This window comes from Bactrocera tryoni, unplaced genomic scaffold (assembly GCF_016617805.1).
Source record: "Bactrocera tryoni isolate S06 unplaced genomic scaffold, CSIRO_BtryS06_freeze2 scaffold_7, whole genome shotgun sequence".
NCBI classification, from domain to species: Eukaryota; Metazoa; Arthropoda; class Insecta; order Diptera; family Tephritidae; genus Bactrocera; species Bactrocera tryoni.
Window position 1 is genome coordinate 11,163,673 of NW_024396366.1, and position 26,563 is coordinate 11,190,235.

Here is a 26,563-nt window from a genome sequence, read left to right on the forward strand (position 1 = left end):
AGAAATGATCAGGATGACGAGACGAAGTGAAATTTCTGTGTATTTCGGATGAACGTGTTAGCTATAACTTGAGTGAAAAAAAAAAAAATCTGTCCAAAATGATTAAATTGATTAAATAAAAAATTGGTTTAAGCTGATGGCTTAACCGCTAGTGCTATATATATAAATTATAATTATATTATTCTTTGTATAAATTAATAATAATAATAATAATAATAACTTGAGTGAAAATTAAAATGTCTTGATGAAAATTAGTACACATATTCCTTGGCACCATAAGAAGTTTAGTATTGTAGATTAGCGTAATTACACCACTCTATTAATCGAAAAGGTATAAAGTGTTATAACTCAGCCGTAAATTAGGATTAAGAACTGAAATTTTGCACAGCGAATCACATTAAAGCGGTAAACATGTGGTTTTAAATTTTTTAAAAAGTGGGCAGTATAGTACAAGTGAAAGTCGTTTCTTCTTTTCGCTATTTGGGCCAATTCAATATACCAAGTGTAGCCAGGTCTTTTTTCACCTGATTTCTCCAACGGAGTGGAGGTATTTCTTTTCCTCTGCTTCCACCAGCGGGTACTGAATGGAAAACTTTCAAAGCTGGACTGTTTTCATCCAACCGAACAACATGACCTAGTCAACGCAGCCGCCGTATACCTCGTACAGCTCATAGTTCCATCGACTGTGGTATTCGCCGTTGCCAATGCGCAAAGAAACATAAATGTTCTGAAAAAACTTTCTCTCGATGATGTTATTGTCCATGTCTCCACATTATATATCAGGACGGGAATAATGAGGAACTTTCTTCGTCGAGAGAGGACTTTGCTTTTCATTTATCTACTCAGTTCAAAGTAATACCTGTCGACAAGAACGATTCCGCATTGGATTTCAAGGCTGATATTGCTGTTGGTGTTGATACTGGTACCTAAATAGAAGAAAATTATCTTCGACTTCGAAGTTATAACTGCCAACAATAACGTGTGACTGTTTGATTATGGCAGAAAAAATTTGTTGCCTTCTCCTCGTTTACAACCACACCTATTCATCTCGCTTCCTTATCTATTCTGAAAAAAGCGTTTATTGAGGCCAATTATATCAATACCATCGGCATACGCCAGTTCCTGGCAGTTCCTTTCATGCTGCCGAAGGCAAGTTTAAAAACACGAAGAAATGTTGTATGTCAATCTTCCTTACACGAGTCTTTTCCAAGATTTGGGTCATGGTGAAAGCCACACTGACAAAAGATCCTATCAGTTTGTTGACTGTAGGCTTCAGTCTTCCACACACTATGCTGGACAGGACCTTAACGTGATTTGGTGTACAGCGGGGGGTACGTATCTTCGCTACAACAAGATAATGGTCCGAGTCGTTGTTAGGTCCTCGGAGCGTACGCACATCAAGGAGGACACTGTGTACATGCCGTCCATCTATCATAATATGATCGATCTGGTTTTAAACTTTTCGACCCAGACACAGCCATGCAGCTTGATAAATTGTCTTGTGCTGGAATCTGGTACTACAGACAACCATATTTCAGGACCCTGCTGAGTCGATCTGCCTCAAACCATCATGTGCGGATCCGAATCATAAACGTGATCCGAGCGTTCATGAAGAGCATCTTTGATCTTTGGTCATATCGGCTTCCTCTCTTTTAGCCGTGACCCTAGGCTAAACACAGAACGGCCCTCATCCAATATACCCTAATTACTCATACACTTTATTTCCAATAGAAGTTAAACAATTAATTAAATATTTGTACATATAAGTATGCTTTGGTGATAAGACATCATGTAAATGACTTCTAAGCAGATGTACTATTTTAAAAATACAACCTTGAATAGCTTCGTTTTGTTGAAAACACTTTTTTTAAGTTTATATACACATATACATACCTACTTTCTTCACTGAGGTATGTTAAAGAAAAAATCCTCAGATTTCATTTAAATATCGAACATGTTGACCGACATAAAAGCTTTAAATTCAAATGGTAAGGAGGCTAAGGGTACTTTCGTTAAATATGCTGGAGAACATGTTTCCAAGCTATTTTATAAAGATAACTCGAAAGAGTTTGCTGGAATAAAGAAAATCATTATTTATAGTATATGGTATTTTCGTAGACCAAATTCACACAGTTTCAGAAATAAACAGTAGCCTTTCAATATTATGCAGTCACTTAATTTTGCAAAAATATCTTATATATCGCCCAATGTATATGGTATATAGTTAACCAGAAGTTTGAATTTCACATATTAGGTACATATATAGAACTTCGAAGTATCTTCTGTAATTATGAGTAGATGTGCAATTAAAAAGTGAATTCGGAAAAACCTCTTTTACAATTAAAAGTTTGGGTAGTTTTACCTATACATACATAGTTACCAATAATTACTAAATTGTTCTTTTCTTATACCTGTGACGAATAGCTATAATGTATTTTTAGTGTCCAAATAATCTTCTAACTGCTTCCTTCAATAAAATTCATGGCATTTGGAAAGAACAAAGTATAGCGAAAACCAACTTTAAGGGTATTATAACGAAATACGTTTCTACTTTTATCAGTAAGTTCTTGAAAGAAATGTTAAATGCTCCAACAATTAATTTTTTATTCTCTTACAATATTATAAATATAGAATAATGGGTTTGTTCATCTATGTTCTTAGCACCACTTAAGGGGACAGTAGGGTAATCTGGCCTGTTTTTTGACATTTTTTTCATAGAAAGTTTCATTCTACAATAGAAAAAGTTCACATGTCATGAGATACATAAACAATTTTTTTCGGATTTTTTTGTCGGCATCTGTCGGAGAAATGGCTTGATGAAAGGGATGCGTTTTTTAATTGGCGGACACGATTTCTCATGTTTGGATCATCTGAAACACAAAAAACCAAGTTTATTCTTAAAAATTACGTATTGTCCCTACTAGAATCATGAAAAAATGTTGATAAGTAAAGAAGTAATTAACGTTTTTTTTTTAATTTTTCCCCATGTTTTTTTACATATGTAAATTTGGTCATAACATTGTCAATAAATTAGAAAAAATTATGAATCTAGTAGGGATGATAGCCAGGCGTTTTGTGAACATTTAAAAAAAAATTAAGCAAATTGGTTGAGTAGTTCGACCGGAATCATGTCCGCCAGTTTAAAAAAGTGTGTTTTGGGAAAAACGCGTTTGAGTTTCAGTATAAGGAAAGAGAAAATGCAAAAAAAAATGTTTGAAAAAAGATTACCCTACTGACCCCTTAAAGCTAACTTTAATAGATATGGAGTCATATATGAATGTATAGTACATAAACGAGCATCATTCCGGTCTCTGTCTTCCCCAAGCTTAAAAAATTTAATTAAATCAAAACGATCAAAATTTGTGGAACTCAGTACCTCAGATGACTTTGAGACAAATACATATGTGGCCCAATAAAAATTTTTTTAAAATTCGTCTAACCATATCAGTAATATGTAGCACCTCTTACTGGTCCTATACCAAAACAAGTAAGGAAGGGCTAAGTTCTCGTGAAACCGAACATTACATACTCTTGCAATTTGCAAGGATTAAAGTTAGCTAATTACCTAACAGATGTTGACAAAACTGGACGTTGAATGCGAGAGTATCACTGAGAATTCATCCATTATTTCTGAATTTCATTAGGGATTCTTACATATTGACCGATAGATGCGGAAAAAAGTGAACTGAAAGTTCGGAAATATTTATGTTAGATAACATACTTGTATATGGGGGCTAAGAGAAATGTTGACCCGATTTTACCAATTTTTGGCATAAGTTATAATCGGTAGGTAGGTAGGATAGCACTGGCTGTGCAGTTTTGGTGCACCAGTCGTAGACCTTTTATATTTGCTGTCACGTTTCAATTCTCTTTCAAACCATTTTGAAGTTTTGTGATAGGGCTGGGCATTCACAGATAAAGTGGAAAATTATTTCCTTGTTCTCTACTATTTCGCAGCCTCGGTAGATGTTGTTGTAGGGCATACTCATTTTGGACGCATGTTCTCCAAATGGCCAGTGCCCTGTTATGGCAGCAGTTAGTCTGTATGTACTTTTTCTGGACCTATTTAATAAGTTTCTTTTGGCTACTATTTAAATCGTTGGTTTTAGCCACCACTTACATCGGCGCTAGGTCTTTCCGCACAAATTATTTAAAAATAGAATTTGATAAAAAAAAACACAGCCTGTTCACCAACAACTAATTAAAAGCAAAACACAGTACGTTTGGGGTTTTTTTTTTCTTTTGGTTTTTTTTTCGATTTTATTGTCTTTTATTCACTGCCACTGCACTTTTGTAGACACTTCGATATAAAAAACAATTGACGCTGCGGGATACGTTCGTTCGGTCCGAGATCAACGAAAAAAAGGGAAAATCGTCCTCCGGAGCGGTCGGTTTTGATGGTTTGATAGTGTAGAGTTGTGGTGTGATGTCAGCATGTGTGGTATATTCGTGTGTAGTAGTGTGTGGTGTCTTCATTTGTGAATCGCGTTAGTGTGGTGTGTTGTCGTGTGGTTGTTCAGTGTCGGATGTTTAGAGGGGAAAGCTAACTCATCTAGCCATCCCGGCCCCCCTAGGCGAATATTAGCCTAGCAGTCGCTGTAATTGCTGCAGCGTGGCAACAAGGCTGCTAAGACAAGTGGAGCGACGATTTGTTGTACGATGTTGCCGGCGCCGCGGGGATGCCTCATTTCGCCTTGCTCGGGACGATGGAGGAGCAACTAGCTTTCGGTGCCGACTGGGCTGCTGTGACCGGTTCGTGGCAAGCTGTCGCGCTACAGGCCGTTTTGGGGTCCGATGCAGCATGGTGTGGTGCGGCCTATTGCACAGTTGGCATAGGGTCACTGATGTGCACTCCTGTGTAGTATGTACCGTTGCCAAGCAGTTCAGGCAGTGCCCGAGAGCTTGAGCAACCTTCTGCCGTTGCATGGGCTGCATGCTGCGGAAAACGCTACCGTGTTGTAGCCGGTTTGGGCGCCGACATAGGGGACATCGGCTGCGCTGAGGTTCTGCTACGGGTGTTGAGGACGGTGGTAGTGGTCGCGTGCCACTACGAGGAGCGGTAGCATTGGCGGTTGCCGCTGGAGTTCGAGGCGTTGCAGTTGCCACAGGGCGCGGCACGGTTATGGTTGACCTTACCGTTGGCGTTGGCACAGTTGGCATATCCACATCCATTGTAATCTGTGTGAGAGGGGTAATGTGGTTATAAATGTATGTCATTAAAATGTGCATGGCGATTGTGCCACGTTATGTGGCATGAAAGGGTCGTCACGTAGATCGACCATTGCGTTAGGTTTCGAAATAGTTTAAGCGAGTTTCTTATTTGTGGGTTTATTACGTCGGGTTTTTGATTATTTAATTTGCGTTACGATAGTATCGGCGGTTTTTTCGTTATTTGCGGTTTCGTCAATGTGTGGTAGAAAACATAGTTTCACGAGCGGTCTTGTTAATATACCGTTTTGAGTGCGGAGATCTACAACTCGTACATGACCGTCGGAACCGTAGTGTAGGTTTTCTATGCGGCCAAGCCGCCATTCGGTGGGGGGTAGACAGTCATCATGGATGATGACACAATCTCCAAGCTTTGGCGCCTTTTCTGGACTCTTCCACCTGTACCTTTTATGAAGGTCCTTTATATATTCTTCCTTCCATCGGCGGCTGAAATCGTGATGGAGAATTTTTATTGTCTCCCATTGATTTAATAAGGATAGCGACCCCACGCCTGGCTCAGGTGTGGCCAGAATGGGTGCTCCTTTGAGAAAATGCCCTGGTGTTAGGGCTGTGAAGTCAGAGGGATCTTGCGAGAGGGTTGTGAGTGGCCGTGAATTGAGAACGGATTCAATTCGCACTAACAGTGTGGTGAACTGTTCATAGTTAAATTTGTAGTTTCCAGCTACTTTTTTGAAGTGGGATTTAAAGCTTTTTACTGCTGATTCCCATAAACCACCCATATGAGGAGCGCTTGGGGGGATAAATTGCCAGTTAATACCTTGAGGAGCATACCTTTGTACAATCTCTGGTGAGACTTGTTTGATAAAATCCACAAACTCCTTTTCAGTGGCTCTTTGGGCTCCAATGAAGGTTTTACCATTATCGCTCATCAGTTTTGATGGGAAGCCTCGTCGTCCGACGAAGCGAGCGAATGCCGCGAGAAAAGCCTCCTTTGTCAGATTCGTACACAGCTCTAGGTGCACTGCTTTTGTCGTAAAACAGACAAAGACAGCCACATAGCCTTTCATTATAGTGGGGGACCTTAGCATGAACGCCTTTATCTGAAAAGGCCCAGCAAGGTCGACACCTGTAACTGTGAAAGGCAGAGCGAAGTTGCAGCGTTCCGGCGGAAGTGCTGCCATAATCTGTGTTCGCAACTTCTGCTTGTGCATAGTGCAGATCTTGCACATGAAAATGCATTTCTTTATTTGGGGCTTAAGGCGGGGAATATAAAACTCTTGACGGACTATATGCTGCATTAGGCGATGTTCAGCGTGAAGAATGAGTAAGTGGATATAATTGAGGAGTAATGTGGCAAGTTGGGATTTCTCTGCTATAATTAGAGGGTGGCGTTCGTTGTACGTCAGGCTTGAGTTAGCAAGCCTACCATTCGCACGAAGCAGACCTTTTGTGTTCAAGAATGGGTTAAGAACCAAGATTGAACTCCTTTTATCAATGGGTTTTGATTCTCTTAATAAGGAGATATCGCGGCTGAAGTAGCGCATTTGGGTGAATGCGATTAGTGCGACCTTTGCCTTTTGGAGTTCTAGATAGTTAGCGTTTCGCATTGGTTAGATTCTGGGTGAATTCCCTTAATTTTATTTTTGAGTCGCTCTACGAACTTCAGCATGTAGGCGATAACTCGAAGGGCACGAAGGAACGATGAAAATCGCCCAAGGATGTCATTATCATCCAATGTTGCGTGAAAGCAGTCAATTTTTCGACTTTCTGGGGCATTTATATTGCGTATGGGCGATTTTGGCCAAGAAACGGGAGATTCTGTTAACCATCGGGGGCCATTCCACCAGAGGGTGGTGGTGACAAGGTGCAGCGGCTTACACCCTCTTGTACCTAAATCGACAGAATTGTCAGCACTGGCTACGTGTCGCCAAGTGGCTGACCCCACTAGGTCAAGTATTTGTGACGTACGATTAGAAATGTACGTTTTCCATGCGTGTGGTGGTTTTTCCAACCAGGCTAGAACGATTTCAGAATCGGACCAGAGATGGAATCTGTATTTCTTCATCTTTAAGTGGGTCTGCACCATGGTAACCAATTTTGCGAGTAGTAGGGCGCCACAGAGCTCAAGTCGAGGTAGACTTAGCGTTTTTAGAGGAGCCACCTTAGCTTTAGCTACTAATAAGTGGCTTGTGGTTGCGTTATCGCTTTGTGTGCGCACATATAAAGTGGCACAGTATGCCTTCTCAGAGGCGTCACAGAAGCCGTGTAATTCGACTTTGTGTTCGGGGGAATAGTTTACCTACCGTGGGATTTGTATCTGTGAGATATCGTTTAGATTGCTCGCGAACTGTGACCACTTTTCTAAACGAAGTGGTTTTACTTGTTCGTCTCAGTCGGTCCCATCTAGCCATAATTTTTTTATCAAGATTTTCGCTTGTATCATAATTGGCGAAAGCCATCCTGCGGGGTCGAAAAGTTTCGCCACAGAGGATAGAATTTGGCGTTTTGTAATGGCGGATAATGCAGATATTGACTCGGTAGTGTATGAAAACAGGTCAGATATCGCATTTCATTGAATCCCCAGAGTCTTTTTTGTACTTTCCTTTTCGAATTTAAGGAAATTAGTGTCCAACAAGTTTTCTTTCGGTATGTGTTTTACTATATCTGAATGATTTGCAGTAATCTTTTTCAGTGGAAACCCTGCGGTTTTAAGGGCTCTTATAACATGTGATAAGGATTCGTATGCTTGTGGAAGACTGTGACTTCCAGACAAAATGTGGTCAACATACGTTTGCGTTTCTAACACCTGGGTTGCCAGAAAGAATTCTGACTTGGTGTTTTCTGCCAATTCGTGCAGTGTCCGAATGGCTAAGTATGGGGCACAGTTGACGCCAAAGGTAACTGTTTTTAACTTAAAGTCGCGTAGTGGACTAGTGGGGGATTTTCTGAAAATAATTCTTTGAAAATCTTGATAGTCTTTATGTACGACTATTTGTCTATACATTTTCTCGACGTCCCCGTTGAAGACGTATTTGAAGATACGCCCAATTTAAGATAAGCAACATTAGGTCTGCCTGAAGCGTGGGTCCCGTAAATAAAGTGTTATTTAGGGAATTTCCTGAACTAGTGGATTTTGACGCATTGAAGACAACTCTTACCTTTGTGGTTTTTTTGTCTGGCTTTACTACTGCATGATGTGGCAAATAAAACGAGTAGTATTTACTTTGTATGATTTTTTCGCCAGCGCTGACTTCCTCCATATGGTCTAAAAGGAGGTATTCTTCTACGACCCTATCATATTCTGGTTTCAGCTCGCCTTTTTTAAGTAGGTTTTTTTTCATACCTAAAAATTGTTGGATAGCAGCGGTGCGGGAATGACCTAAGGCGAGTGTGCGGGGAAATTCTGGCTTTAGTGGTAGTCGTACGACGTACCGGCCATCTACTGATCGATTAGTTGTGGTTTTATAAAAATCCTCACAATACCGATCTTCAGGGGTTGTGATTGATACGGGGGGGAGTTCTTCTAACTCCCAAAATTTTCTTAATTGCGTATTGAGGTATTCGTTGGAGATTTCCTCAACTTGACTTGTCATCGTGGCATTTGGTTCCGCAACTAGTCCACTTAGGACTCATCCTCAAATGGTATTTTGCGCCAGAAGTGTTTTTGTGATTTTCTCAATACCTTCGAGTATTATCTGTGGTATGAGATCGCTTCCTAATAGAAGATCTATTTGAGCGGGAGTGTTACAGTTGGGGTCTGCTGTAGTCTGATTTATTAATGTTGAGTTGGTTTAGGATATTACTATGTCCATAGTTCTGCTGATTCCAACCACCCAATTCTTTTATTCTTATTGCAGAACATGCTGCTATTTTGTGAGTAAAGATGTCTATGGGTAGTTGATGCAAGACCACATTAAGCGCATCAGTCGGACATAACTTGATTGCACCAATAACACCTGCACATGCTGCTCTTTGTAATTTAATTTCTTGATATTGTATTGTTTCTTTAGAGCAGGCCACCATACCAGAATTCCATATGTAAGTATAGGTCTTATGACAGCCGTAAACATGATTACATATATTAGGCTTAAGGTCCCAATTCTTGCTGACGATTCTCTTGCAAGTGTATTGTAGTGTAGGCCATATATGCTTTATTTATTCTTTTTTCTATGTTTATTTTGCTGAGAGAGATAGAGAAAGTGTTGTACCGTTTAGTACGGGAAGTAGAAATTGGGGGATTTGGGTTCTCCTTGTGAATAGCATCATTTCTGTTTTATTAGTGTTAACACCTAGTTTATTGTTCTTAGCCCATAGGTTTAACCAGCGTAGTGCTCTTTCTATAATCTCACTGACTATTGAAGGGAGCATGCCTGATACCAACAACACTATATCGTCTGCATATGCTACTGTTTTCACCCCTCCGCCATTTAGTTGGAGTAGTATTTCGTTCAGCGCTAAACCCTCTAGAAGCGGCAAAAAGGGTGCGGGGTTTACAGGTCTAAAATTCTTGGCATTATCATGTGTACTTCTGCCTGGTTTTGGTAGGAGCGGAACTTTAATTCTTTTCCAACTTCTTGGGTTGTAAGACAGTTGAATGCTTGCTTTGTTTTGTTTGTTTTTTAGGCCTTACGACCATTGGTTCTTCTAGCCTTTGCAGCATTATGGGCATAATCCCATCTGGACCTGCCGCTTTGAATGGTGAGTAACTATTCATGGCATATTTTATTTAACTTTTGTCAACTATTAGGCCTAGATAATCAGCTGCGTTAGCCGGTGGTTCTAGTTAAACCTCCGTTATAGGCGTTTGTTGACTCCCAGGGAAATGCGTTTTAATAAGTACCTCGATAGATATCCAAGCAATTCCTTCCGCCTTAATGTAGACAGTATTGGTATGTTCTTTGGATAGCATTTTACTCAGCCTTGCGTACTCTCTACAACTTTCTATCGATGTGCAGAAAGATCGCCATGAGTCAGTTTTAGCTTTCCTGACTGCTTCATTGTATTTTTTCATGATATCTTTGTATGGTTGCCATTGAAAGCCTTTCTTAGTTTTGTTCTCAATTTCTTAAGCTCACTGTTTCACCAAGGAAGAGGCTATCTCTTTTTCAGAACTGTTAGCGGAGAGAATTTATTGAAAGTTGTTGTTAAGATTTTTTCCAACTTATCCACTTCTATGTAGAGTTCTTGAGGATTACTGATACTATTATTGCCTCCTTTTTCAAGGCATTTTGTTGTTATTCTAGTAAACTTTTCCCATGCTGCTCTTCTAAGGTTTCGATATTCGAGAGGAACTGAATTTCTTGCGAATGCTGAAGACTATCTAGGAGTGATCCAGTGTATTTTGTTTGGTGCTCATGACAGTTTTGCCGCTGCTGTAACTACCGATGTACTGTGGCTGGTACGTCTGGTAGTACTCTTAGTCGTCTCCTAGGTGAACAAAAGACAATACTTACATACATATTTAGATCCTGTAAAAGCAGTGGCGTTTGAATTACTAAATGGTATAAATAAAAGATTAGGAAATATCGAAAAGAGCAATGCTTTAGGCATGGCATCATTCTTGGATCTTCGTTTCAAAAAGTGCCTTTTCAGACCCCACAATAGCTGTGTAGTATCATTTCAGATGTAAGTAGAGTAATTCAAGGAGCCCAAGCAAATGAACCACAAGTAGAAACCTCAGAGTTTTCAATATGGAGCTATATAGGCTCCAATATTGCATCAATCAAGCCGCGAGGTACTAGTAATTCAAGAGCCATTATCGAGGTTCAGCGATATTTGGAAGAGGTAGTAATTGCTCGAAATGCGGACTCCTTCAAATGGTGGCAGCACAACAAATATAAATATCCATATCTGTCTCCCATCTACCATAAAATTAGGATATTTAGCGTTATCGGTTCCTTGCTAACGGCTTTTTTCTCAAGCTGGACTTATTTTAAGTGAAAGGAAAATGCGCTTGGACGATGAAAAAATAAAAATTTTGATTTTTTTAAATGCGAATCACATTATTTTTTTAATTTGAAAACTAATTTTCATGACTATTATTAATATTAATCAGTATTCATAAATAAAAAATCCATGCTAATTAAATATTGTTGAATATACAAATTATTCTGTTTCAATTTATGGAAAATTAAAGATATTGCATTAAAATTAGTAGCGATCGCAATAGCTATAAAAAATCACTGTGATTTAAAAATCGCAATCGCTCTTTCCACTGAAACTAAAAAATCTAATTCGCTCATCACTACTGTTGTAAGAGTATAAATATTGGTTAATTTACCAATATGACGTTGTAAAACCCCTTTATACAAACTCAAATATAACAAGAGTTTGTGGACTTGTAAAACCATTATATGTAAGTAAAACTTGTTAAAAACCGTAACCTGGTTCCCTTAAGCTTCACAGTTAATATTCCATCAACTGGAGTACCATTGTTGTTCAAACATTTCAATAATTTTTAGTTTCAAAATTAAACACTTCTATCAACTTTTCAAAAAGTCAATCAGATTTCTTTTTTTTGTTTTAATATTTTTTGGAAACGTAAAATTTGTTTCGGGGTCTCTCATCCGAGGCTGTCGTTTAGATTTCATTGGGGGGCTTTTTCCGTGGCGGGTCCCAAACCCAACGCACAACCCTATGTAGGGGATGTTTCGCCTTCTCACATTAGCTCGGATGTTCTTAGGCTACCCAGAGGATACTTGGTCAAAGACCGGAAGTAGTGAGCTGCTTGAGCCATGTGTAAAAGAATCGTTTCTGGCCACTCCCAAGTGAATGGCGATCAGAGAACTTTCCTCACTTGCGTGAACTTCTACACATAACTCCATCCTCCAGCATTAACACCACCAACAATGTCAGCCTGGAAATCCAACGCAGGATTGCTCTTGCCAACTTCGGACTGAGTAGGCAATTGAAAAGTAAAGTCCTCTCTCGACGAACAAAAGCTAAACTCTATAAGTCGCTCATAATTCCCGTCCTACTATATGATGCAGAGGCTTGGGCGATGACAACAACCGATGAGTCGACGTTACGAGTTTTCGAGAGAAAAATTCTGCGAAAGATTTATGGTCCTTTGCGCATTGGCCACGGCGAATATCGCATTCGATGGAACGATGAGCTGTACGAGATATATGACGACATTGACATAGTTCAGTGAATTAAAAGACAGCGGCTACGTTGGCTAGGTCATGTTGTCCGGATGGATGAAAACACTCCAGCTCTGAAAGTATTCGACGCAGTACCCGCCGGGCGAAGCAGAGGAAGAGGAAGACCTCCACTCCGTTGGAAGGACCAAGTGGAGAAGGACCTGGTTTCGCTTGGAATATCCAATAGGCCACGTAGCGAAAAGAAGAAACGACTGGCGCGCTGTTGTTAGCTCGGCTATAACCACGTAAGCGGTGTCTACGCCAATTAAGAAGAAAATTTGTTTCGAGGACGTAGAAATTGAAGGCAAATGAAAACCCATCAAGTGACATGTTAGTATAGAGTAAATAGCTTTTTTTTTATTATGATTTTACATTGTACCTAGTATATAAGAATAAAATACTAACAACAATTCCAGTCTAATTAATTAGGAGAGATACTTAAATGGTAAATGTTAAGAAATACATTTGCTGTTGTCTTACTAGGTCGGAAGGCTTCTTGCGTTTCAACCGGATTTCTCGCCCAGCAGTTTCGATGAGTCTGGAGGCTTCCTCATTAACGTGCTGTCTAAGCCTCAGTTCGTGAGACTTTGCTATTTTGGAGATTTCATTTACCACTGAATTCACGCATAGATCACGGTGCAGGTCAGCAGATCTAATGTACCAAGGAGCATTAACTAAATTCCTTAGTACCTTACTTTGAAGGCACTGAATGCTGGCAATACAGCTTTGACTTGAGCAACCCCATAGTTGGGCTCCGTAGGCCCAAATTGGCTTTAGAACTTCATTATATATTAACAGTTTGTTTGAGTTTGCCAAATTTCATATCAAGCTCGTTTCTTTTTTTTGGACATGCTCTTTCCAGCGTAGCTTAGCATCTAAGGTGATACCTAGGTACTTAGCACTGTTATGATGTGGTATAGGAATGTTATTTATATAAATTGGACAATATGAAGGTAAAGTCGACATAAATTGATTTGGTGTCGTTTAATTTTATGCGCCACTTAGATGCCCACTTAGTAATTGCGTTGACTACTGTCTTCACTCGTCGACTAGATACTGAAGTTGACTCTCCAGCTGCTAACAAAGCTGTGTCATCCGCAAATGCCGCTGTCATACAACTAGAATCAGATGGGAGGCACTGGTAAAAAGCAAATAAAGCATTGGCCCCAACACACTTCCCTGGGGAACACCCGCTTCTATCGGTTGCAAGTTTTAATATGCATCCTCTTGTTTAATGCGGAAGTATCTATCTTTTAAGTATGAAGCAATTATTTCACAAAATTGTTGGGGTAGCACGTATTTTTATTTGAGCAGTAGACCCGTATGCCAAATTGTGTCAAAAGCTTGAGACACGTCCAAAAAGGCCCCCGTACAAACGTTCTTTTTATCGATTGTATTTTCAACGAAATTAACGATTCGGTGTACCTGGTCAATTGTTGAATGGTGGTCACAGAAGCCAAATTAATGTGTTGGTATTAGGTGTTTATGAGCGATTATTGGTTTGAGTCTATTTATGAGTACATTCTCAAAGATTTTAGATTAAGCTGGCAGTAGCGAAATTGGTCTATATGGTGTAACATCGTGTGCTGGCTTACCCGGCTTAAACATCATAATGATTTCAGATACTTTCCAAAGCGATGGCACGTATCTTAGACATAAAGCACTGTTTATAATGTTTACAAGTTTTTTTATACAATTCTTTGGTAAATTGCATAATATTTCTCCAGTTATTAAATCGTACTCAGGTGCTTTTTTGAGACTTGTGTTCCCGATAAGACTTTTAATTTCTTTAATAGTAACAGGAGAACTGCTGATGTGTGGATCTACCCAACTATTTTTAAAGTTTATCTCATACCCACCTTTATGCGTAAATGTGTTTCTCAAATGATTTGCAAATTCAACAGCTTTCTGTTCATTCGTTTTGGCCCATTCAGTTTCGTTTAGTTTTAATGGTGCTACATGTTTTATCTGTTTATTAATATTTCTTGTAGCTTTCCAGAGTAAATAGTCGGTGGATTTAAACTAAAATCGCCGTGCATCTATTAAGCTCAGTTTTGAGAGCAGAGGATCTGGTTTGGTGCCATCTCCGTCGAAGCTTGCGCTTTTTATGGATACTCTCTAAGATGTGTTTTGGGTATTTGGGACCACTTAGATTCACGCGGGTATTTGGTGTACTCTTCCACGCAGTGTTTTGAATTATTTTTGTGAAATCTTCAACATCACAGTCCAATTCAATACAAGTCGTGTGCTTAAGCTTTGGGTCGACTTTATTCACTATACTTTTAAATTTATACCAATTAGTGTGTTTATTACATAACGATGGCTTGGCAGCCGAAATACTATAAATGACTTTTCATACAGAGTTAGTAGCACTGGGAAATGGTCAGAGCTTAGGTCCGAGCAATTTTTAATACATAAATTGAGTTTCGGTAGTTTATTGATTATAAAGAAGTCAAGAAGGTCTGGCAATTTCTGTCTATCTGTAGGCCAATAAGTGGGTGTTCCTGTAGAAACAAAATTGCATCCAACTGCTTGAATAGCTTTGAGAAGTTCTCGACCTTTGGTTGTAGTTAAACGAGATATGAAACGATTCCGTCATATTTTTTTAATAAATTCATATACACGTTTCTATTTGTATATTATGTCTAGGTGGACTATACAGAGCAATAATTAAAATTGTTGTAGCTTGAATTTCTTCCGTCTTAATCGGATCTTCCTCGCAGTGTTCAATATTGCTTTTGATAATTATAGCGCTCCCTCCTCGTGCTGAGTTTGCCGAGTGTGGTGTGTGATATAATTTATAATTTTTAAATTTTAAAAATGAATGGTTCGTAAAATGCGTTTCAGATAATAGATAAATAAATTGTAGATGGTACTCAAGAGCGTTGAGCCGCTGATTAAAAGACTTAAATAGTTTTTCTTGCTCATTTAGTTTATCCAAAATTAGGGATAACAGACTTTAGAAACTTTAGAAACGGAAGGAAGGGATTTTACTTCTTTTGTGTTCACAACGGGTTTGTTTGTCGGGGCATTGGCATTCGAAGACATTAAGTTTGCAGGCACTGTTGCTCAAAAGCTTTATTAAAAAGATGTTATTTATTAATTCTGTAATAGTACAATGTAATTCATTAAAATCCTTTACGTCGTTTATTATAATTATTGGTTTTAGTATCATTGTTGGCCGCCTGCTCTTTATTTTTATTCGCAGCGCTAATAATTGTTGGAGAAGTATCAGCTTTGCGTTTTTTTGAAGAACGCTTCTTTTTGAGTATTCATTTAGTTTCTTTAGCTAGCTCATTTTTATCGGTTTCGTATATTTTATCTAAATTCATACTAGAAGGTTTTGATTCAACACTCACATGCTTGCTTTTACTAGATTTTAGTTCTTCGTTTTCTCCTATTAATTCATTGTTATCTTTACGTAACTGATTGCACATCGCTTCCAAAGTTCTAAGCCTCTCATTTATAAGTGAGGTAGTTTTTTTCTAATTCTCTTATTTTATTTACTCTAAATGAGCTGAGACTGTTTCTCGGCGTCACCTCATGAAGTGGTTCAGCCATTTTTGTTTTCTAATGATTTCTCTACTGGGTATTAGAAACCTGTCGTTTTGTCGATAATGCAGTTTGAATAAGAATTTTATTGTTTGTTTTTTTGATTTTAATTGACCAGTACGACAGCGCTGATTGCAGTTGAAAATTGTTAGAACAAAACAGATGAATGCACACTGATGTGCACTTTTTTTCCCCCGCGAAAATTAATTATTTGAGTGTTTATTTGATTTGTTATTGTTTAAAAGAAAACAAACTTCGATTAAATATGTGATTTGTTTTGAATTATTTTTACCAATTGCTACCACTAATCCAAGTAAATCGATGTGAAACGTGTTGACAACATAAATGCCTCCCACGGCGCACACACCCACGAATTACCACAGATTGGATTATTTGCAAATTGTCGCAATTACGGAGCACACTTGGATGTTGACCACACTCAATGATAGATAACTGATCAATGTGTTTTTCTCTAACACACGTCCATACTCCTATACCTTGAGTAAACATTTAGATATATAAATGAAACTTAGTATCCGTGTTTCTCGGTTTCTCGGGAATGTTGGTGGGCGCAATCGGACCCCAACATTAATTGGGAACTTATAAAGTGACAGAAGTAAGTTCCACTAATTTCAACCAAATAAGTAGGGCACATTGCCCTCACATTCGTAGGTTAAAGTGCACAAATAGGCTAAATCAATAGACAACCACACCTACTTCCCATACAACACAACCTTAAATTCCCTCTGATTTTTTCACTTTTAAGTAAACAAATACAGCACTATAGCGGAATAAAACGAGAATAGTGCCGTTAAAGCGTACCATCTATGGTTTGAATGGGGAGTTTTCTTAAACCTCACATAGTACCTGTATTATAGCGGACTCACTTTTTTTGTATTCACTTTAGCATTTATCAAAATCAATAGAAAAACGAGAATTTTATTTAAAAAAAAAGTGTATTTTAAAAATTGGTAAACTGAGGGAGATCGCTGTTGTTATCGAAAAAAGGTGTAAGGGATCCCCTCGTGTGTCTTTTTATTCCCTTTTGTGTGAGGAATCAGGTGGTGTTATGTGTGTGGGATGATGATGATGTGGATTGTAAGTGGTGATATTGTGGGTTTTTTGAAGGTTGCGTATCAGTGTTGTGAATCTGTGTCGATGTTGTGTGCTAATGTGGTGGTAATCCTCCGTAGAAAATTGCGGTCGCGAAGGTCGTCTGATGGCATTACGGTCGGTGACGCCCAGCGTCCAGTCCGGCGGCACTGAAAATCTGTTATACACTCACTCGTGAGATAGGTAGGCGCTAGACGCTGGCGTAGCTGAGGTGTCCTTCCCTTGAAGATGCCACAGTGTGGAAACCGATGTCGGCGACAACGTAGAGCGCATTGAATTCGTTGTGGTTCCGGAGTCAGTGGTTGTGTGTCACTAGGCGGAACCGTTGGCACTGCTCGGGGAGATGTGGTGGTGATGATTGTTCGCTGCGCTGTTACTGGTGTAGCTTTAGAGCGCGGAACAGTAATGGCCGAATGTATAGTGGGTGTTGGTGCAGTGGGCATATCGGCATCCATATTTATCTGTTGAAAAATGTTATTTTAATTATCTTTGCGATATATATCATATGTTAGTTGGTGCCACGTAATGTAGAGATCGACTACGCGAATGTGACCGTCGGAGCCGTGATCATGATGGAGAATTTTAATTCTGTCCCAACGGTTTAATAAAGACAGCGACTCCACGCCTGGCTCAGGTGTGGCCAGAATGGGCACTCTTTTAAGAAACTGCCCTGGCGTAGGGGCAGTAAAGTGTTAGGGATCTTGCGAGAATGCAGCGAGAGGCCATGAGTTGAAAACGGCTTCAATTTAAGTTAACAAGGTCGTGATTTTTTCATAATTAATCAAATTATGAGGAGCGGTTGGGGAGCGTATTTTTGGACAATGTCAGGTGAGACTTGTTTTATGAAATCCACAACCTCTTTTTCTGTAGCCCTTTGAGCTCCGATAAATTCTTTACCATTATCGATCACGATTTTTGATAGAAAGCGACGTCAACCGACGAAGTGAGCAAATCCGTCATTAAAGCCGTCATCGTCAGGTAAGTACATATCTAAAGGTGTACTGCTTTTGTCGTGAAACAGACAAAACCGGCCATATAGCGTGAGAGTAAGAGATCTTAGCATAGACGCCTTTATATGAAAACGCCCAGCAAAATCGACACCTGTGGTGGTGAAAAGCAGAGAAAAATTGCAGCGGTCAGGTGGAAGCGCTGCCATAATCTGCGCTCGTACATGAAGATGCACCACTATATAAGGGGCTTAAGTTGGGGTATGTACAATTCTTGGCAGACCATAGGTTGCATGAGGCGATGTTCGGCGTGGATCATTAAAATATGGCTGTATATGAGGAATAAGGTGGCAAATGGACACCTCTCTGGTATTATTATAAGGTAGAGCAGACCTTTCGTGTCTAGAAATGGGCTTAGAACTAAGAATGAGCACTTAAATGTTTACATTGCACTATTTATTGTGACGTTATTTGCTTTTCATCTTTGATTGTCGCAATATTCGTTTGAACATATAAAATAATGAAATGTGCAACGGAAATGCAATGTGATCTAGTGTAAGTGCCCTAGTATGTTTCGAAATATGATATGCATATTTCGTGTGGTCGCAACGTTGTTGCGATAATAAAAAAGGAAAATATTTTAAGCTGACCAATTGACTAAGTATTTCGAAAGCATTATTAAAAATTTTCATATAATTTCGTTTTATTAAACAATTATTAATTGGTTCAAGACTTTGTAAGTCTATATTATCATTAAATTCGTACTACTCATTATTACATCTTAGTGTATATACATACTTGTTGAAACATTTCGTGTCTAGAAATGGGCTTAGAACTAAGAATGAGCACTTAAATGTTTACATTGCACTATTTATTGTGACGTTATTTGCTTTTCATCTTTGATTGTCGCAATATTCGTTTGAACATATAAAATAATGAAATGTGCAACGGAAATGCAATGTGATCTAGTGTAAGTGCCCTAGTATGTTTCGAAATATGATATGCATATTTCGTGTGGTCGCAACGTTGTTGCGATAATAAAAAAGGAAAATATTTTAAGCTGACCAATTGACTAAGTATTTCGAAAGCATTATTAAAAATTTTCATATAATTTCGTTTTATTAAACAATTATTAATTGGTTCAAGACTTTGTAAGTCTATATTATCATTAAATTCGTACTACTCATTATTACATCTTAGTGTATATACATACTTGTTGAAACATTAACTCAAAGTCGCTACTATCGCCTAGCGGTAATAATACAAGGTGCGTTCCAAAGTAGACAGGAATCTAGCGCCCCTAGGTGGCGCCATCTATATAACGACTGGTACGTTAGAATCTCCTATCTTTATCGATTGGAAGTGAAGTTATTGCGTTTTAAGTGTCAGTATGTTTGTGTTATCGGTGCGAAAATGAACTTCGAACAAAGAGCCTACATTGAATTTTGTTTTAAAATTGGTAAAACTTTTACCGAAACCTTTCAATTGATGAAACAAGTTTTTGGCGATGATTCCCTTTCTCGTAGCAGAGTGCACGAGTAGTTTCAACGTTTTCAAAGTTGTCGGGTGGACATAAATGACGATCAACATGTGGGCCAATCCAAATCTGTGATCACCGGAAATTTCATCGAAACTGTGCTTGAATTCATCAAAAATTAGCCGAAATCATCATTGAAATTCATGGAAAAGGAATTGAACATCTCCAAAATATCGATTTATCGCATTTTAGCGAAAGGAAAGCGTTATACAGATGTAGAGGAGAGGAGAGATTGTTCGATATGCTTTTGAACCGTGCTAAAAGCTATATTGAAGCAGAAGGAGACTATTTTGAATAAAATAAATTGATTTTGCCTAAAAACCTTTTGTTCGGTTTTTTTTTAAGTCCTCTTTACTTTGGAACGCACCTTGTATAGATGTGTATAGTATTACTAATTCTGTTGGGATTTTGATAGCAAAAATTATACATTTGTCTGTAAGGGATCCTAGATAAATTTTTTTAAATTTTTGGGAATCTATGTTATACTTTGTTATTTCTTGGTCGGTTATCACATTACTGTGTAAAATGCCTAAACCACTTGCTGCTATATTGTCTTTTATGTGTTCTACATTGTCCTGTAAAATTCAGTCCAAATTGTTGTCAGGATTAAAAGTTTCAGGATCCATTGCCCCTGCAAATTTGTATTTCTGTTTATCGTTGTTTAAATGTATATCGTTTACATTTTTTTTTATAAATTTCGGTTGTTCGTTATATCAAACACTTTTATAATTCTTTACGTAACTTATATTTCTTTCTTCCACATATTTTTCTCTGTTTTCATTACTCTTATTTATTCGCTTAGACTTTTCATTAAATATACCTTACCTTCTTCGATATTTATTGGTTTTTTTCTTTTGTAACTGAGTGGTAACTGTTATTATACCATTCTATAGCCGAGCTCATTTTATTTGTTATACTTGAATTTTTATTTTCTATACCTAATACTCCAAATTTTTTCTCCTAGTGTATTGTGTAGGCGTTCTACATAAGAATTGCCGCTGTGATTATTCGGCTTAACGAGATGTAGTTCAATATTTTCGTTTCTGAGGAAATCTTTAACATTAATGCTTTTAAATTCGTAATCAGCAATAAGTTTTTTAAAGTGCCCTCTTTGTGACTTATATTGGTTTATTTTCTCGATTATTCTTTGGCTAATCCTATCTTCGAGAAAAAATTAATTGGCAAATTTAGAAAACCTGTCTATAAAGGTTAGAAAATTCGCTTTCGAGTTAGTGTAGCAATCCATGTGAATTATTTCTTCGCAATCTTTCGGTGTTATGTTAAATTAAATTGAGCTCTTATAGGTCGCCTATCATATTTAACTCTGTTGATGTATCGCAATTGTTTACGAATTTGTGTATAAGTTTTTTCAAGTTTTGTAAGTAGATGTGTCTTTTAATTCCCTCGTAGTTCTCGGATATTACTGTGTGTCCTCTTTTGAACTTGTGATAATTTTGGATATGCCTGTAAGCTTCTTCCTCGCTATTTACATCTTTAGCGTGATACGAACATTTAACAAATTTAGTGTTGTCAAATCCATCAAATAACTCGATAATTTTTTTTTGTAATTTATTATATTCATGGTCATTAATTTCGCCATATATGCCAATTTTGCCTGAAGTGATATGTCTTCTGAGGATATTAGAAATATTATTGTTGAAATCTGCTGGTGATACATATATTTTTTTATTGCTGTGTTTTATTTCTAACTCCAATTGTTTGTTATCTATTCAAATTATCTGAGTTTAAACCGATTGACTATGGTGTCCAAAATGGGTATACAGCCATAGTCAAATGTTATTACACATTACTAAATTTTTTTGCGTTTCGGTAAGACTGCTTGTTGTTGTTGGATGCAATGGAGTGTGTAAAAGAAACGAACAAAAATTCAAAGAAAATAACGGAATATTTCTCTCAAAAACAATACATTTGTTTGATTCATATTGGCGTCAGAAGTTATTACACACATTTTATTCGTGTAAAGATCATTAGTTTTTAGCTATCTTGTGAGTTAAGTAGGCGCATTTTACATGATTGCGCAAAAATTAATATTGTTAATTTAATCCACGAAAAAGGTCAAAAGGAAGCATTTAAATGTTGAAACACGATCCGATATTGTGACCAAATTTAAAATGGGAACTTCGGCTTCGGATCTTCTGAAAATTTATGGAATTTCGCGGAAAACTGTGTACAATTTAGTAAAAAGAAGGACACTTGTGGGAATTTAGAAGATAAAAAGAAAAGTGGACGAAATCTCGTTATAGGCCAAAGGGAAAAAACAAGATTAATGAGTGTCCTTTTGGCAAATCCAACAATAAGCCCTATTCGCCTTGCAGAAAATTCGGGGGAACTAATTGGGAAGAAAGTTAGTGAAGCTACTTTACGTCGCAAGATGAAAAGCATGGAAATCAAGACCTATGTAGTTCGCAAAGTGATCGACATAACTCCAAACAACAAAGCCAAACGCTATGCTTTTGCTCGTGAACATATTAATAAGCCCATAGAGTTCTGGCACAACGTTCTGTGGACTGACGAGTCCTCTTTTCAGTTCCAGGGGTCATTTGGAAGAAAGTATATGCGTCTACCGTCAACTCTGAAACGCAAAGCACGGCAGCCTCTAAACAGATTCGGTGGAGGATCTGTAAGGTTTTGGGAATGCAATTCAAGGAACTTTGAATCAATGTGGGTATATCGATGTGTTGAATGATCATGCATTTCCTTCAGCAAATAGCCTGTTTCCAAATACCGACTGGATTCTGCAACAGGATAATACTCCTTGACATAAAGGATGGTTGGTAACGAAGTTTTTAAATGAGGTAGATCAAGCTGTTCTTGCATGGCCCCCTCAAAGCCCGGACCTTACCATCATTGGGGTTTCATGAAACTACAACGAACAATTGATAAAAATCGAAAACTAAATGACACTATTGAAGAAATTAAAAATATTTGGGCTAAACTACCTCTTTCTTTTATCCACACCTTGATTGAGTCTATCCCGGCCAGGTTGCAAGCAGTAATTTATGCCAAAGGAGGAGTAACAAAATATTGACTCATTAAAATTTAAAAAAAAATTAAAAATGTATAATTCTTAATATAAACCATATAATATCGTCCCCTCAATATAACAATAGCGTATAATTTTTTTTGGGTTTTGAGAAAATCGAGTTTAAAGTTTTTGTAATTTTCTTATTGAAGGAAATTTCTGAACATGAAATTATGCACCATTTTTTCCAATGACATTTCCAATGACCCACTTTGTGGAAGTAGAATTTGACGAAATTTTGACCAGACATAGAATTAATGATGGACATTCTAAATATGCAATAAAAAAATAATGGCGTATGAGCACATCCGCTATTGTTATATTGAGGGGACGATATGACATTGTGTAACTATCTTTGACACGAATAAAATGTGTGTAATAACTTCTGACGCCAATTTGCATCAAACAAATGTATTGTTTTTGTGAGAAATATTCCGTTATTTTCTTTGAATTTTTGTTCGTTTCTTCTATACACTCCATTTCATCCAACAACAACAATTTTGGCTTCATATTGAAAACAACAACAACAGCAATCGAAGCAGTCTTACCGAAACGAAAAATTTTAGTAATGTGTAATAACATTTGACTATGGCTGTATGGCTGTTCAATTGCTCCTCTTGAGAGTGGATTGTGTTTGCATGGTTTTGGTCTAAATTATTTTCTAAAGATACATTGCTACCTGTTTCCATAAAACTTATAGAATTTGTATCGATGTTGATTCTGCTGAGGAACTCTTTTCCTTTTATGTAATCTACGTTAATATTATATTCTTCTAATTTTAGTATCCATCTTTTTAGTCTACGATTTACATTAACTTTAACATTTTTCTTTAGAAAATGTGTCATAGATTGTGCTACTTTTTCGCAGCCCTAAATTTTCGATAATATCCTGTAGCTTCTCTAAAAGGCTTTATTTTTGGTAATTTTAAATCTTGTATTTTGTTTATCTTATCAAAGTTCGGTTCAACTCCTTTAGGTGTTGAAACATGGTATAGAAACTGTGTTTCTTTGGCACAAAAAAGGCACTTGTCAAGTTGTACCTTAAGGTTATGATTCTTTAGTGCATTGAACATTTTTGGAAGGCTTTGTATAGGCTCTTCCAATGTTGTACTGAAAACGAGGATATCGTCCATGTACACTACGCAAAATTTTGTTTATGTGATATCTAAGGATACAATTCATCACCTTCTTTGGAAGGTTGATAGGGCATTTTTAAGACCGAATGGCGTTCCATAAAGGGCTATTGTAAAGAGAATTGCTGTTTCTTACGATTCCTTGTCTTAACTTTTCCTGAATTTGTTTAGTTATCTCTAATTCATCTACCTTCATGTATTTTTGAATATACTGGGGTGTCTATCGTGGTCACTATCTCGTGTTGAATAGCTGGTGTAGGGGAAGACGGGGTACATTTGACACTTTCATTTAAAAGTCCTTTATTTTCTACCAAATATAATATAATTTTAAATGTGTTACAGCTTTAAAAGCACCAGGGTTTGGATACTTAGTAATGAAAGTCGGAAGAGTCGGAAGTTTAAACTTAATTTCGCTTCTAAGAGTTATAGATATGTCTTCCACAACTGGTTTTACAAAAACCCAGTTGTCTGGAGATAGTCTACGCAAATAATTTATGCTGAAGGAAGCATCGCAAAATACCTCTACAATTTCGCCAATGTAATAAAAAGGCTTCATACCATTTTCCCCAAAGTTTACCAAAACGTATTCTCCAAGCATTCAATTCTCATCATCCAATAACGAAAATTTTAGCAAACAATTATCTTTGTTGACACATTTCTCTGTGCTGTCTGATTTCAGACTGATAATACTTTCATCAGATGATGTAAGGTTTTCATTTAATGAACGCTTATTTTGTTTTGATTTTTGTTTTTTTGATTTTTCTTGCTTTCTGTTGAAAATTTTAGAGAACGTTTGGAAAATTGAGTGATTCTCTTAGTTTGGAAATCCAAAGCTCGATTTTTTTCTGGTGAACTAGTGAGGATTCGCGAAGATCCACTTTTCTGTGTTATGTTTGGCGCCAAGCGCGCAATAGGCCTCAAATGTTCTGGTGTTAAAGTTTGTGTTGGAGTTACTTCAGAAGACCGTGCAAGCCTAGCCAAGCTTGTTTTTTCAGGCTTTCGTAGTGTGAGGGATGGATTTCGCTTCTAAAAGCCGTAAAGCCAACTTTCTCCAGCTGCCTTGTTAGTTTCCCAAGTAGATGGACATGGTATGTTATTAGCGGCAACGAATTCGTAAACAAATCTTTTGAATATATCATACGACAATCCATATGCAAAAAACGCACACAAACGTAGCATGTTTCGCGTTGATGCTTTATGTCTGCAAGAGCATTTTTCATATCATCCTCAGTTATCTGACATCGGTTGGTCTTTTTCTTATAGTTGCGCACCATTGCTAAAGTAATACTTAGCATTAGAAAACTCCTTAATTGTTTTAACATTCTTCTTCTTCTTAATTGGCGTAGACACCGCTTACGCGATTATAGCAGAGTTAACAACAGCGCGCCAGTCGTTTCTTCTTTTCGCTACGTGGCGCCATTTGGACTTGGTCCTTCCAACGGAGTGGAGGTCTTCCTCTTCCTCTGCTTCCCCCGGCGGGTACTGCGTCGAATACTTTCAGAGCTGGAGTGTTTTCATCCATCCGGACAACATGACCTAGCCAACGTAGCCGCTGTCTTTTAATTCGCTGAACTATGTCAATGTCGTCATATATCTCGTACAGCTCATCGTTCCATCGAATGCGATATTCGCCGTGGCCAACGCGCAAAGGACCATAAATCTTTCGCAGAACTTTTCTCTCGAAAACTCGCAACGTCGACTCATCAGTTGTTGACATCGACCAAGCCTCTGCACCATATAGCAGGACGGGAATTATGAGTGACTTATAGAGTTTGGTTTTAGTTTGTCGAGAGAGGACTTTGCTTCTCAATTGCCTACTCAGTCCGAAGTAGCACCTGTTGGCAAGAGCAATCCTGCGTTGGATTTCCAGGCTGACATTATTGGTGGTGTTTATGCTGGTTCCAAGATAGACGAAATTATCTACGACTTCAAAGTTATGACTGTCAACAGTGACGTGAGTGCCAAGTCGCGAGTGCGACGACTGTTTGTTTGATGACAGGATATATTTCGTCTTGCCCTCGTTCACTGCCAGACCCATTTTCTGTGCTTCCTTGTCCAGCCTGGAGAAAGCAGAACTAACGGCGCGGGTGTTGAGGCCGATGATATCAATATCGTCGGCATACGCCAGCAACTGTACACTCTTATAGAAGATGGTACCTTCTCTATTTAGTTCTGCAGCTCGAACTATTTTCTCCAAAAGCAGGTTGAAGAAGTCGCACGATAGGGAGTCGCCTTGTCTGAAACCTCGTTTGGTATCGAACGGCTCGGAGAGGTCCTTCCCGATCCTGACGGAGCTTTTCGTGTTGCTCAACGTCAGTTTACACAGCCGTATTAGTTTTGCGGGGATACCAAACTCAGACATCGCGGCATAAAGGCAGCTCCTTTTCGTGCTATCGAAAGCAGCTTTGAAATCGACGAAGAGGTGGTGTGTGTCGATTCTCCTTTCACGGGTCTTTTCCAAGATTTGGCGCATGGTGAATATCTGGACGGTTGTTGATTTTCCAGGTCTGAAGCCACACTGATAAGGTCCAATCAGTTTGTTGACGGTGGGCTTTAATCTTTCACACAATACGCTCGATAGAACCTTATATGCGATGTTGAGGAGGCTAATCCCACGGTAGTTGGCGCAGATTATGGGGTCTCCTTTTTTATGGATTGGGCATATCACACTTAAATTCCAATCGTTGGGCATGCTTCCGTCCGACCATATTTTACAAAGAAGCTGATGCATGCTCCCTATTAGTTCTTCGCCGCCGTGTTTGAATAGCTCGGCCGGTAGTCCGTCGGTCCCTGCCGCTTTGTTGTTCTTGAGGCGGGCAATTGCTATTTGAATTTCTTCATGGTCGGGTAATGGAACGTCTGCTCCATCGTCATCGTTTGGGGAATCGGGTTCTTTTTCTCCTGGTGTTGTGCGTTCACTGCCATTCA

At 38.3% G+C, this 26,563-nt stretch overlaps 1 protein-coding gene across 1 annotated transcript in view; it reads right to left on the reverse strand.

Moving 5' to 3' along the window:
* Positions 1-4,581: 4,581 nt before the first annotated feature.
* The window catches only part of LOC120781777 (52 kDa repressor of the inhibitor of the protein kinase-like), a 67,783-nt gene continuing 45,801 nt past the window's right edge, over positions 4,582-26,563 (reverse strand). The window contains exon 5 of the mRNA XM_040114005.1: positions 4,582-5,178. Within this exon, the coding sequence (XP_039969939.1) occupies positions 4,582-5,178 (597 nt within the window). The remainder of the gene's footprint in view (positions 5,179-26,563) is intronic.